Genomic DNA, 14,338 nt, shown 5'->3' with positions numbered 1-14,338 from the left:
CAATGCTGGACAGGAGCAGAGCAGAGGGAAATGCCCGAATTTACCCCACTTTGCCCAGATTTGCCCATTCCTCCAGGCCCGCCCCCTCCTCATCCACATTCACGCGCGGGGCTGGCCGCAGGGTGATTAATTATTCATGAGGTTTCGCGCGCTTTCGCTGACCACGTGGGTCCGTTTTCGCGCGGAATTCAGCTGGGCAGGAAGACGCGGCGGCCATGGCGGTGAGCGGACGGGACGGGACGCCACGTCCCCGTTAAGCCGCAGGGTGGAGGCCCCGGTTCCCCCCCCACTGCGGTCACGGTCCTGTTGGGTCCAGAGGGGATCTGGGGAGGGGGTGAATGAGGATACCCGAAGTGCAGAGGAACGTTTCCCCCATGCCCCGCACGGGAGCGACAGCCGGGCCGGGGGAATCGGAGCCCTTCCCGTCCGTCTCGGGGCTTGGAGGACGGGTTCCCTGCACTCTGCACGGGGGAATGAGGGTTTTAATCTCTTCCCCTTCGGTGGTCCATGCCACCGCGCCTGGACGCTCCGGTTCCCCGGTCCTCCCCCTGACCCTCCGTGTCGTTGCAGGACTCCTCCGAGTCGCAGGCAGCGGTTACCAGCCCCGTGCGCAGCTCCCGCCGCGGCGATGCCTTCACTTCCAGCCCCGGCCGGGACCTGCCCCCCTTCGAGGATGAGTCCGAAGGACTCCTGGGGACCGAGGGGCTCCCCGAAGAGGAGGAAGAAGGGGAAGAGCTCATCGGGGAGGGGATGGAAAGGTAAGGAGACCTGTGGGGGTCAGCTTCGGGGTTGGGAGGGTGGGATCTGGGGATGGGGTTTGCTAACGGGATGTCAATGCAGCAATGACATGGGGGGCCCTCAGACAAGGGGGGATCCCTCTGCTGTGCTGATGGCTGGGGTGAGGGGTTGAAGAGCAGCTGGACAAAGTGTTATCGTGATCATAAAATCATAGAATGGTTTGGGTTGAAGGGACCTTAAAGCTCATCCAATGCCACGGGCAGGGACACCTTCCACTAGAGCAGCTTGCTCCAAGCCCCTGTGTCCAACCTGGCCTTGAACACTGCCAGGGATGGGGCAGCCACAGCTTCTGCCTAAGAGCTCATCTCAGTCTTCCCCTCTGGCAGGTTAAAGGCTGTTGCTGCAGAGCAATTGTCCTGACATCCCTCCAGCAGTAGCCAGGGAGGGGCAGGATGTGTCCTGGCTGTGTCCTGACCCTATGCTGTGTGTGTGCACCAGGGATTACCGCCCCATCCCCGAGCTGGACGTCTACGAAGCAGAGGGCCTGGCCCTGGACGATGAGGAGGTGGAGGAGCTCACGGCCAGCCAGCGGGAAGCTGCCGAGCGGGTCATGAGGCAGCGAGACCGGGAGCTGGAGCAGGGCATGGGCCGCATGAGGAGGGGGCTGCTCTACGGTAGGTGGGGATGAGCTGCGCTGAGCGGGATGCTTGTGTGTGGGGAGCTGCAGGCAGCCCCTATGGGGAGCTGGACTCACCCCCAGGGGTTAGCAGGGAGGTCTCTAAAGTTCCAGTGTGCTTGGGGTGGTGAAGCCTCTGGCTGTGGACTCCGCACTGCGTGGTCGCTTTGGTTTGGGATTCCTAGGAGCATATTTGGTGCGTTCTGGTTATGTGTTCACTGCTGAAGCAAAACTCAGGATGCTGGGCCTGTATGTGTAGGTGTATGTGTATGTGTAGGTTTGGGAACCTACCACCTGTATGCTGTCAAGTTTGTTGGTGTTCCTGTAGAGACGTTTGTGGGATGGATGGGAGGACCGTCGATGCACTTGGAAGCCCATTCCTTGGCGCCTTCATCCCTCAGTGCACTAACGGACATGAGTGTGCTGTTGCATATGAATCCTATTCACCCCCATAAAGTCTTTAGCTCTGCTGTGGAAGATGTAAAACTGGAATTAGGCTGGGCCCTGGGGTGGTTCTTGGTGTGTATTCCAGGCTCTGACCTCTTGGTTTCCGCAGCCCGTGAAATCCAACTGAGACCAATCCAAAGGGCAGGAATGGGAATCCCGTTGACAGCTTTCCCTCCCACCCTCAGATAGCGACGATGAAGATGAAGACCGTCCCTCGCGCAAGAGGCGCCTGGCGGAGCGCGCTGCGGACGGCGTGGAAGAGGAGGATGAGGACATGATCGAGAGCATTGAGAACCTGGAGGACATGAAGGGGCACTCGGTGAGGGAGTGGGTGTCCATGGCAGCTCCCCGGCTCGAGATCTACCACCGCTTCAAGAACTTCCTGAAGACCCACGTGGATGACCGCGGGCACAACGTCTTCAAGGAGAGGATCAGCGACATGTGCAAAGGTAGGGCTGGGAGAGGAGAGGCTCTGCTCTCTATGGCACTCACCTTGCAGTGATCCAGCCCATGGATGGGTTTCTGCCTGCCCTGTTTGCCGCAGACATTGAGTCAGCACTTGGAGAAACTCTGATGCTGATGGAGATAGATAAGTAATGGGAACATGTGCAGCATCGTCTTTGATTCTGGCTAATTCAAAGGCCCCTGTCATCTGCTGCTCATCAATATTCAGATCATAGAATGAGCAGGGGAATATGTGGGGCAGCAGACAATGGCCTGCAAGTTGGAGATTCGACAGAGACAACAATTGCTCACTGTCTGTGCTTTCTCACAGAGCAAACTGGAATATCCAGTGAGGGGACACAAATGGACCGTGTCAGTGTTACAGCCCTGCCTTCTGAGTAGGCACTGCCAGAAGCAGCAGTCACTGGCACTGATACATTTATAAAGCAGAGCCTGTCACATCTAGAGCAGCTCCTGGAACTGCTGATGTGCGTATTTCCTCTTTATATAAAGGCAGAAGCTCAAGCAATGGATCAGGGTCAGTGTTGCACAGCTGGGAAATAAAAGGCTTTTGTCTTGTCCCTTTCTAGGAGCGCACAGCAGGCTCTTTGCCAGCAATTCAGCCCATGTAATGTCTCTCCTATTAACTTCTGTTTCCTGGAAGCTTGTGGGAGAGTTGTGTGTTGGGCTGAGGCTTTAGAGTCTGAGGAGCATTGAGCCTTGGGAGGTATCTGCTGAAGTGGGAAGGAACAGTCACAAACTGGTGCTGCTGAGGGATTTGTCAGAGAAATGAATCAAGAAGGGTTTTCTACCCATTTTCAGATCTAGCAGTTCTGGGGGGAAGGTGCAGGCAGGGTACAGGATGCAGGCTCTTTGTTCTGGCTGTCTCCTGCAGACTCCTCAAGGAATGAGCAGGTTGGAGATATAACTCCTTCCATATACAACTCACTCCATGTTTCTTCTTCAGAGAACAGAGAGAGTCTGGTGGTGAACTACGAGGACCTGGCAGCCCAGGAGCACGTCCTCGCCTACTTCCTGCCCGAGGCCCCAGCAGAGATGCTGAAGATCTTCGATGAAGCAGCCAGGGAAGTGGTGCTGGCCATGTACCCCAAGTACGACCGCATTGCCCGGGAGATCCATGTCCGCATCTCCCACCTCCCACTGGTGGAAGAGCTGCGGTCGCTCAGGTGAGCAGTACTGCTGCTTGGGGCCTGCAGCAGGCTTGGGGTGCTCAGGAGTTCTCATCTGCTAAACCTCTGCATAAATCCAATGGGATGAGCTTATTGCAGGAAAAAAAGTCATGTTAAGGATGAACTTTGTGTCCCCAAGGTAAAACACAAACCTTGGTAGAAGGCTCTTACTGATACTTGGTTTCTTACCGAGCCTTTAGGAGTTGTGCCTTGTAGCAAGAGTATTCCTGTAGGGAATTCTGCCTCCTGTGTCCCGCAGGCACCCAGCATCTCTCTGCTTTTCCACAGGCAACTGCACCTGAATCAGTTGATCCGGACCAGCGGGGTAGTGACAAGTTGCACGGGGGTCCTGCCTCAGCTCAGCATGGTCAAATACAACTGCAGCAAGTGCAGCTTCATCCTGGGACCCTTCTTCCAGTCCCAGAACCAGGAGGTGAAACCCGGATCCTGTCCAGAGTGTCAGTCCCTTGGCCCCTTTGAAATCAACATGGAAGAGGTAAGAGATGTGCTTGTGTGGATGGGGCTGTGTCTGTCCTGCCAGGCTGCTCCACTGCCTGTCCCCAGGGGTTTGTGAAGGTGGATGTTGTCTGTTGGAGCTTTTGAGCTGAATCTGCCCAACTGAGCAGCCAGAAGTAGTTTTCTGCCCCTTTGTAAGTGTTTGGGCTGATTCTCTTGCCACAATCACCTCCGTGGTACAGTTACCCATCCAGACTGCAGAACTGCAGATACAGCCTGTCCAGCTCTCCTCCTTCCCAAGCTGTCAGTATTTCCTGATCTGCCAGCTCAGGAAACGAGAGGACAGCAGCAAAATCATTGAGGTGGAGCTTCTGACTTTAATTCTTTGCTTCATCCCAAGTGGAGCATCCTCCCACAGGAACTGGTCCAGTGTTTGTGTGGAGGCTGAAACACAGCAGCGAGCCGTGGCAAAGCCCTTTCCTGTCCCCACTGCTGTCTCTCACACCCTGGAATTGCTCCTCCCAGCCTCCATCCTCCCATGCCCCAGTGTTTCCTAACCAGTGTTTAAATGGAGCTTCATTGGTGGGGTGCTTTGAAGAGCATCTTCCTCACTGCCTCCCGGCCCGGCTGAGCAGCCTTTCTCTGTCGGTGCAGACGGTCTATCAGAACTACCAGCGCATCAAGATCCAGGAGAGCCCGGGCAAGGTGGCTGCGGGCAGGCTGCCCCGCGCCAAGGATGCCATCCTCCTCGCCGACCTGGTGGACAGCTGCAAGCCAGGGGATGAGATTGTGAGTACCAGGATGGGGTGAGCACAGGTAACGGCATCATCTGTGGGGAGGGATCGTCCTCACGTGCATTTGGGCAGCTACTTATGACACTGGTGTCTTGAAATGGAGAGGGGGCTGGTTTTGTATTGAGGAGGCACTGACGCACCATCTCCTGGTTCCCAGGAGCTGACAGGGATCTACCACAACAACTACGATGGCTCCTTGAATACTGCCAACGGGTTCCCAGTGTTTGCCACCGTGATCCTGGCCAATCACATTGCCAAGAAGGACAACAAGCTGGCAACCGGAGAGCTGACCGATGAGGATGTGAAAATGATCGTGGGGCTGTCCAAGGATGAGCAGATCGGGGAGAAGGTGGGTCAGCCTCGGGCATCCCTGCCAGCCCAGTTCCTTCTGCGTGGTCATTTGTAGCTGTTGATGAGAGTGGGTTATAGGAGGGAAGTAAATAAGAAACATTCCATGTACTTTTGGGGTCAAGTGTTCAGTTTCTGCCCTTCCTTCTCCAAGCGTTCCATGTCACAACAGGGATGGAAGATGGGTGAGAGGCGCTCAGACACTGCTCTCATCTCATCATTGTTTTCTCTCCCCATACCTTGAAAGTAAAGAGGGGGAAGTGTTCCGAGGGGCCAGTGCTTGCGGCTCCAATCCTCTTAAGGGGATGTTACTACTTAGCTTAAGCTGTGGTAGAGATCTCAGCTTTGCTGCTTTCTGCATGCTAAGACCCAAATCCAGTACTTGAAAGAACAAAGACTGGGGCACTTTCAGCCTCGCTTGGGTCAGGTTTAAGCTCTGTGATGGGGGATTTCCCTCTTGCCTTGGTCATGCTGGTGTTGTTTTGACTGCTGTCCCCAATGGGTGGAGAAGCATCAGTTGAGTCAAGACTGTTTTGAGGTCTGTACTCCCCAGCATCAGGCCGTTATCAGAATACCCTTGAGAAATAAGCCAGTTGTGTATAATATCTGACTATGATGACAATTCTCTTGCGGCAGAGCGCCTTCAACTACTGTCACGTGCAGTGGGTGAGTCTCAGATCAAGGTCTCCAGCCCTGCAGTAGCTGATAACAGCCACTGTGGTGGGCTTTGTGTGCAGAGGTGGTGCCAGGACCAGACTGCACAGTCTGCTGTGCCCCAACAGCACCAGTATGGTGAAGCACTTTTAGGGGGCTCTGGGTGGGTGTTTACCTTTGAAAGAGACCCCTCACCTTGGCTAATACAAGACTTTTTGGAGACAGCAGTATCATAAGGGTAGATACAGCACCTTGCGGATGTTCATGCCAAATGCTGTCCGGACGGGAAGTGGTATTCCCTGCACAACTCCTCTGCTTTTCCTTTCAGATCTTTGCCAGCATTGCCCCATCTATTTACGGGCATGAAGATATCAAGAGGGGCCTGGCTTTAGCTCTCTTCGGTGGAGAACCCAAAAACCCAGGTGAGGGTCGCTCATGTCCCTTCAGCTTTGCGGTGTTCAGCGCTATCAAGCCCTGCACTCAGCTGCCAGCGTTGTCTCTGCCATTGCTCTTGCAGGCGGCAAGCACAAAGTCCGTGGTGACATCAACGTGCTCCTGTGTGGAGACCCCGGTACAGCCAAATCCCAGTTCCTGAAGTACATCGAGAAGGTGTCCAGCAGAGCCATCTTCACCACTGGCCAGGGCGCTTCTGCTGTGGGTCTCACAGCCTATGTCCAGAGGCACCCGGTCAGCAAGGAGTGGACTTTGGAGGCAGGAGCCCTCGTGCTGGCTGACAGAGGTGTCTGCCTCATCGATGAGTTCGACAAGGTGAGGCCCAGCTTCATCTCCGTGGGCAGGATGAGGTGCGGAGGGACCCATTGTAACCTCTGCTGTGAGGAGACACTGTCACTCATGGTGCCATCCCTCAGCTGACCACGGTTCCTTCAGTTTGCTTAGGCTCTCTCTGTTCTATAGGGCAGTTTGGTACCTTTCCAGAGCATCAGGAGCTGATTCCCTCTGGTCTATTGGGCAATGGAGTGTAGACATCGATTCAGTTTAAGTCATTCTTGCTTTCTCATAGATGAACGATCAGGATAGGACCAGCATCCACGAAGCCATGGAGCAGCAAAGCATTTCCATCTCCAAAGCAGGCATTGTCACGTCCTTGCAAGCCCGCTGCACCGTTATTGCTGCTGCCAATCCCATTGGTAAGTGCTCAGAGACCTCGGGACCATCTCAGGCTTCCAGCATCAGCCATGACAACTGTGGCACTGCTTCACCTCCCTCTGCCTGGTTCCTCCAGGCTGGGGCAGATATAGAGCAAGCAGTCTCTAGTAAAGTGCTGGGGGTCTGTGCTTGCTTCAGAGCTTCATCCTTGGAGCCTGTGTGTGACTCTGGCTGTCTCTGTGTCCCAGGTGGGCGATACGACCCATCATTGACTTTCTCAGAGAACGTGGACCTGACTGAGCCCATCGTCTCCCGCTTTGACATCCTGTGTGTGGTGAGGGACACGGTGGACCCTGTGCAGGTACAGGCTGTGCTGTCAGTCGGAGCTTGCGGTGCTCCTGGTGGGGTGCTCAGCTGCAGGTTTGCTTCAGTGTCTGCGTGTCCACTGCTCTCTTGCAGGATGAAATGCTTGCCCGGTTCGTTGTTGGCAGCCATATCAAGCACCACCCAGGTAACAAGGAGGGAGTGAATGGGGACGCCGCTGAGGTCAATCTTCCCAACACGTACGGGGTTGAACCCATTCCCCAGGAGGTCCTGAGGAAATACATTGTCTATGCCAAAGAGAAGGTCCACCCCAAGCTCAACCAGATGGACCAGGACAAGGTGGCCCAGATGTACAGTGACCTCAGGAAGGAGTCTATGGTGAGAAGACTGAGGAGAGGAGGGAAAAGAAGAGTGTGCCTGGACTGCAAATCAGCCCGAGGCTGCTCCCGCATGTGCTGTCACACTCTTGCCATTCCCATCACAAAAGCCTGTGCCGGTTTTGGCAGAGACAGGCGGATCCTGCAGCGCGTGCTGAACAGATGATGCTTCATCTGACTGCAGAGCCGTGCCTGTTGGTGATCTGCGGAGTGATGGACTGGACACATGTACTCCTGTCTGCCGTGGCGATGTCCTTGCTGTCACCCAGTCTGGCAGGCCTACGGGAGGCGTTTGCATGCACCCAGCCCCATGTGTTCCTGGTACATTATAGAGAGCGTTCTCTATGTACCCTTCTCTTTTGTCTCTGGGATCTCTTGGGCTCATTTCATGCTCTTGCAGAGGAATTTGTTGAGGTCAGAGGGGGATATTTGGAACTTGGGAAATCTATCTTTACTTTTAATGGGATTTTTGTTTCTTCAACAACTCCTAAAAGTCACTGGAGGAAACGGAGTTGCTGCTCCTGGAAAGGCACTAAACAACGGCAAAGATGGACCCATGTAGCATCCCTTAGACTAAAATGTGGATGGGAGAGCCTGTGCCACTGCAGAACGTGCCAGCAGGTGGCAGAGCCTCCTTGAGCTGAGACAGTGCTCCGAGGTCCAGGGCCACCTTTGTAGCCCCATAGAATCATAGAACAGTCAGGGTTGGAAAGGACTTTAAGATCATCCAGTTCCAACCCCCCTGCCATGGGCAGGGACACCCCACACTAAACCATGCCACCCAAAGCTCTGTCCAACCTGGCCTTGAACACCGCCAAGGATGGAGCATTCACAACCTCCCTGGGCAACCCATTCCAGTGCCTCACCACCCTCACAGTAAAGAATTTCTTCCTTAGATCCAATCTAAACTTCCCCTGTTTCAGTTTGAACCCGTTACCCCTTGTCCTGTCACTACAGTCCCTAATGAAGAGTCCCTCCCCAGCATCCTTGTAGCCCCCTTCAGATACTGGAAGGCTGCTCTGAGGTCTCCACGCAGCCTTCTCTTCTCCAGGCTGAACAGCCCCAACTTTCTCGGCCTGTCTCCATACAGGAGCTGCTCCAGTCCCCTGATCATCCTCGTGGCCTCCTCTGGACTTGTTCCAACAGCTCCATGTCCTTTTTATGTTGAGGACACCAGAACTGCACACAATGCTTCAAGTGAGGTCTCACGAGAGCAGAGTAGATGTTTTAACTCCTCCTTTAACTCTCCCCTCAGGCAACAGGCAGCATCCCCATCACGGTGCGTCACATCGAGTCCATGATCCGCATGGCCGAGGCTCACGCCCGCATGCACCTGCGGGACTATGTGGTGGAAGATGACGTGAACATGGCCATCCGGGTGATGCTGGAGAGCTTCATCGACACGCAGAAGTTCAGCGTCATGCGCAGCATGCGCAAGGTGAGCGCTGGCCCCTCAGCCCCATGGGTTCCACTGCAGGCCCCTGGCCTTAGTGGTGGGGCACTGGTTCTGTGGGGCTGATAAAGAGACTCCGAGCCCCTGTGTCAAAAGCACTGCCCTGTCTCTGTTCTTGTTCCCTGTTTTGGCACAGACTCCCACTGCTGCCAGGTGATGGAGCTGGGCAGACAGTCTCTCCTCGTTGTTTCCAGGGCTCCTCAGGGGACAGTTGACCCCCGGGCAGCACTCGCAGTAGTTCAGTGCACAGTGTCTGCCCTTTCTTTGCATGGCAGGGACTGGCTCTAAACAGCTCTTGGCTGGCCACAGCCTGGCATTTATCCACTGCAAGTGTCTGCCCTCAGTCTGGACCACTCGTGGCCTCGCCTTTGGCTGCACAGTTGCTGGGGAGGCACAGGGCAGTGTGGGCTGGAGGATTCAGATGGGTGTAGGAGCAGCCAGCGCTGTCGTGGCTGTCACAAGGCTGCTGCTGCACGTGCAGGTGGCAGCTTGGCAAAGCCAATGTCCCTTAAGAGACACCAAGGGCGCAGGGGACAGCGGTGTCATTGCATTCGCTGTCGGGAGGCTGGTGTGGACACGGGAACTGCAGTGCATCACTCGGGTCCTGACCTCCTTGGCTCATCTCATCTTCCCTCCCAGACCTTCTCCCGGTACCTGTCATTCAAGAAAGACAACAACGAGCTGCTGCTCTTCATCCTGAAGCAGCTGGTCGCAGAGCAGGTGATGTACCAGAGAAACCGATACGGGGCCCAGCAAGACACCATAGAAGTCCCAGAGAAGGACCTGGTGGATAAGGTAAGGGCTTCTCAAAGCAAGCCTGCTCAGGCTGGTTCCTGCTCTCTGCCTGCAGGCTCAGAACCAGAGGTGTCCTCAGGCTTGTAACTTCTCTGATAGCAGAGACACACTGGTGTTAATCAGTTTGACCCAGAGTCAGGACTGTCTCATCTGTCTCTGCTCCTTTCTTGTCTGGAAGCACCATATCCTTCCCCCTCTGTTCTTCTGCACCCCCATAAAGCTTTGGGGTTGGAGTGGTAAATCCTGCAGTACGGCTGGTGCTTTGCAGGAGAATGAGAACATCAATTCCCTGGCACCTGCATTTGAAGAAGCAGGGAAATCTCTTGTTTGTATGAACTTCCTCAATCCCTCCTGAGGGATCACCCTCCCCAGTGCATCCTCATCCTTGTCCAAGGGCTCTGCTCCTCACCTGGCCTATCTGTGCAGCATTGCCCTTGCTTGGCACTAAAGCACTGTTTGATTCCCGGATTGCTGCTTCTCTGCTCCTTGCATCAAGTGTGAGGAGTAACAACTGCCAGAGGCACAGCTCGGGGCTGCTGCTGGGACACCCCCAGTCAGAGGTCTCCAGCAAAACTCTGCCACCGGATGAGGTGCTGTGGGCTCTGGGATAGCAGCTCCATTCTGGCTCTAGTGGAAGTTAAAGGACGAGTGGAGAGCAGGCAGGTGCTGAGCCAGCATCCTCTCTGCCCAGCTCAGCTCTGCCAATGCTCCTTCCTCCTGACCTGCTGTCTCCGTGCAGCTCTGGCTCCTGCTGAGCAGCGCCGAGGTTGCTGACTCTCAGGTTTTGTGTCCTCTGCTATGGAAAACCACATGGTTCCTGCTTTTCAGTTTTCATAACCATTCCCCTCTCCTTTCCCTCCTCGTCCTCCCCAGGCTCGGCAGATCAACATCCACAACCTCGCAGCTTTCTTTGACAGTGAAGTGTTCCGGATGAACAGGTTCAGCCGGGATGTGAAGCGGAAGCTCATTGTCCAGCAGTTCTGAGCCTGGCACCGAGTCCACCCGAGACCTCCCTCCTGCAGCCCTCCCAGGGATGCTGCAGAGATCCAGAGGGGCTGAGCTGCACGTTCTCTTGCTTGCTTTATGCCTTGTGGATTAAGGCAGTGCTGAGCTGCTGAAGACTTTGTAAATAGAACAGAATTAGGTAGTTAAATGCCCAGCCAAGTCTGTTTAGCAGTTTGGTTCATGTTTTGCCTTGTAGCTAAGCACGCCAGGGAGAGGATTGCTGGCCACCTAGACGGCATGTTTGCTCTTGATTTGTTGCTGGTTGTTATGGGCTCATCTGCAGGAGGGACCAAGTGGGAGCATTCAGAAAGCATTTGTCTGCCTTGTCCACCCCCCTGGATTGGAAGCACCGTCTCTGGTGACTGCACAGGCTGCTGGGTGATAACTGGGACTGCTTTCAACCGCGGGAAGCAGCCAGCCTCTTGGCTCCGGGTCTTTGTGCCTCACACTTGACGTTTCCCCAGGTGCCCTCATGGGCTGACCTTGTGCTTGTTTTCTATACAGGCAATGAAAGCTCCTTCAGTACATGCTGGGTAGGATCCAGAAGCCTTAGGAAGGGGCTTCCTCTGCCTTACTGGGTGTTATCTCTGTGCAAATGTGACTTTACAGCCGGATCGGAGTGCTGGCACCTAAATCAACCACCACCACCCCTGTTTTTTGAGGGTGAAGTACCCCTGGTATTGCTTTAGGGAAGGGGCAGTGAAGGAGCCCTGAGCTGGAGCTGTTCAGGTGGGGTAGGATGGGCTCAGTGTTCTCATGCAACTTCCTTACTGCGTGTGTTTTGAATACATTTGTTTTCCAATACTTTTTGTGTTTCCTCCTCTTTTGGGAACTCCAGCACCTATGGGGGGAAGGAAGAGCGTAAGTGAGGAACCTGGATGCTGGAGCAGCTGCTTAGCAGCTTGCGGGGTTGAGTTTGAGTACAGACACATCCCATGTTTGTTCTTCAGGTTTAGGAGTGTTGTCTCAGTGTTGGTCTCAGCTATTGCACATCTTCTGGATAGGTACCGGGACATGGTGGTCCACAGGGCAGTGTCATGGATGGTGCCTTTGCCACCAAGGGCCAGCATGCAGTGGCTCCTTCCCTGTCATCTCTATGGGACTCCCCTGTATCACCTTGTCTGTATCACCTTGAGACTGTCTCCTCACAGTGCGTATCTCCCACCTCCCTTTCCCACTGTTGGACAGTCTTGATCTCTTGGCTGCTGCTTGGATTCCAGCCTGGGAGAAGCCTCTCCCAGACACAACTGAGGTCTGCAGTGAATGTGCTTTTCCTGGCTGGACTCAATGGGGCCATTGGGCATCTCCAGCCTCCTGGGCTCGAGTGCATTGTGAGCTGCCTGCTGCAGTGCTGGCCAAGCAGCCGTGTCCCTGCTGTCCCAGCATGGGGTTCGTCACGGTGATGTGCGTGCCTGTGCATCCTTCCAGGCTGGTGTTACTGGGGAGCTTGTGGTGCTGAGCCCTGCTGGGGGCTGAGCGCATGACTCAGCCTGAACCCTGCTCCGCGTGCTGCCTTCTGCTGCCAGCTCCCTCCTGAGTGTTTGTTTAACTGTTTTGGCTGCTTTTCTCCCTTCCCACTGGGTCTGTGTCTACCAGGGCTTTCTGCGCACAGCCCATAGAGACACTCGTGTCGTGCCCTTCCTGCCTGAGCCAGCCCTTTGCCCCTGTGCTTGGGGATGGCAGAGCTGCTGCGCCTGAAGCCACACTATGAGACCTGAGGGGCACAGATGGGAGCACCTCATGTCCTGGTGCCAGAGGCCATCCTTGGGGACAGCGACTGCCAGCAGTTGTAAGCAGTGCCCAGCTCTGTGGGACCCCATGTACATTGATGGAGCAAGTGCTGCCCCTGAGATTGCAGAACAAGGGATGAAACAAGCTTGTCACTGAAACTGAACTGGTGTGCGCTGGGGATGGATGTTGGGTGTGGGAGGAGAAAGAGGCTTTGTGTCACAGTGGAGAAATACAAAATGCTTCCTAAACGCTTGCAACCTTGTGATGCTTCTGCTATGCCAGTAGTGACCCACACAGAGTTGAATACGTGGCCAAGCATATCACTGCAAACACAGAGGGATGGAGTGGGACTCCTGAATCACCCAGCTCTTTGTCCTGCTGCAGGTCACCTACAACCTACTCGCACTTGGTCCCACCTCACTGGGCACACGGTGCCAGCAGTGGCCACAGTGATGCTGTTGTTGGAGTCCCTTGTTTGTCACCACTCCCTGCTCCTCCCAAGCCCCCTGCAGAGGCAGTTGCTCTCTCCTGCCTCACCATTGCCAGCATCCCACAGAGCAATGAATTCTTGCAGCTGCGCCCTTGCTAACGCTGGCACCAGCCACGCAGCGCAGTGTGATGCCAGGCTGAAGGCATGTTCCTCCTCTCAGGGCCACTGAGCTTCCCAGGCTCCCTGGAGCAAGCGTTGGCCATTGACAGCATCAGGTGTCTGCTCTGGACAAGGGGTGCAAACGTGCTGCTTTGAACACTGCCTGGCCAGGGTCATGCTCCAGCTGAAGGCAGCAAGGGTTTCACTGCAGGGCCCTGCAGACCATGAGCCAAGCCATGCTCTCATGCAACGTGCCTGGGCTCGGATGGAGAAGGATGAGGGTGCTCCTTTAGGCAGGGTCCTTATAGCGGTCATTCTCACCTGGGGATTGCAGCAAATGCTGGGTGAGACTGGCTTGGAAGAGCATCTTGATCTGAAAAGGGCACGATGAGCCAGCTCGTGATCCAGTTTGATAGGAACATGTTGTGTTCCTGAGGGAACAGGGTAGATCTCTGTGCCTCATAAGAAACTGTGTGACCTCAGCCCAGTACAGAGCATACACAAACACACACACATAATGCATACGTGCCTGCTTGGGTACCTGGGCGGGTGCCTGCAGATAACCAGCTAACAGGTGAGGGTATGGGATGTGGGGAAAACTGGGAGACAAACTCCCTACTCTTCCTGAAAGCTCTTTCCTACTGACAGGGTTTAGAGTCTCAATAGTATCTGCCTTCATTGTGAGTATAAACCAACACGCTACATCTGCAAGCCATTGGCTGGAACGTGCTCTGAGCATCTCCTGTGTGCTCACCAAAGAGCTGTCTGGGAACTGGTTGACAAGAACTTTCCCAGTTTACCTGAGCTCCAGATGTTGGATAGTGTCATTTTCCTGGCCGGCCAGCCGCAGTCCAACCAGGAGGGCCATCCGGGGGGGGTTATGGCTCTGTCCTTGGACAGCATGGAGTGTATTTACAGATGCAGTGCATCTGCAGACGCAGGTGAGTGACTGCAGGGACTCGACCCCACACCACCCTGCAGGGAGGGTGCGCTCTGACCTCCCGAGTATTTTTCCATCTCCTAAAATACTTTTCCACTTCACAAACAGAGCCAAAATTGGACCAGGCTTCTGCTGTATTTTGCATCTATTATGCAGTTCTTGCTGCCATGACTGATTTAATGTTTCCATTATTACGGAGCACTGGTCTGCCAACAACTCCAGCCATCCGGCATGCTCCTCGGCCACAAGAAGAGATCTGTGAGGAGCCTC

General features: G+C 54.9%; 1 protein-coding gene across 1 annotated transcript; it reads left to right on the top strand.

The window, feature by feature from the left end:
- Nucleotides 1-215: 215 nt before the first annotated feature.
- MCM2 (minichromosome maintenance complex component 2) lies at nt 216-10,943 on the top strand (the record flags this gene model as incomplete). The annotated part of the gene is made up of 16 exons (XM_080625173.1): nt 216-221; nt 571-758; nt 1,237-1,412; nt 2,047-2,310; nt 3,273-3,492; nt 3,784-3,991; nt 4,606-4,740; nt 4,903-5,094; nt 6,076-6,169; nt 6,265-6,515; nt 6,769-6,895; nt 7,103-7,215; nt 7,314-7,556; nt 8,811-8,993; nt 9,648-9,803; nt 10,677-10,943. 16 exons carry the CDS (start codon nt 216-218, stop codon nt 10,785-10,787), a joined length of 2,667 nt encoding a protein of 888 aa, XP_080481299.1. The 3' UTR covers nt 10,788-10,943.
- Between the last annotated feature and the right edge of the window lie 3,395 nt (nt 10,944-14,338).

Source organism: Psittacula echo (genome assembly GCF_963264785.1).
Source record: "Psittacula echo genome assembly, chromosome: 9".
NCBI lineage: Eukaryota > Metazoa > Chordata > Aves > Psittaciformes > Psittacidae > Psittacula > Psittacula echo.
The sequence above is the reverse complement of the archived record's forward strand: the minus strand, read 5'-3'. Positions and strand labels throughout refer to the sequence as shown.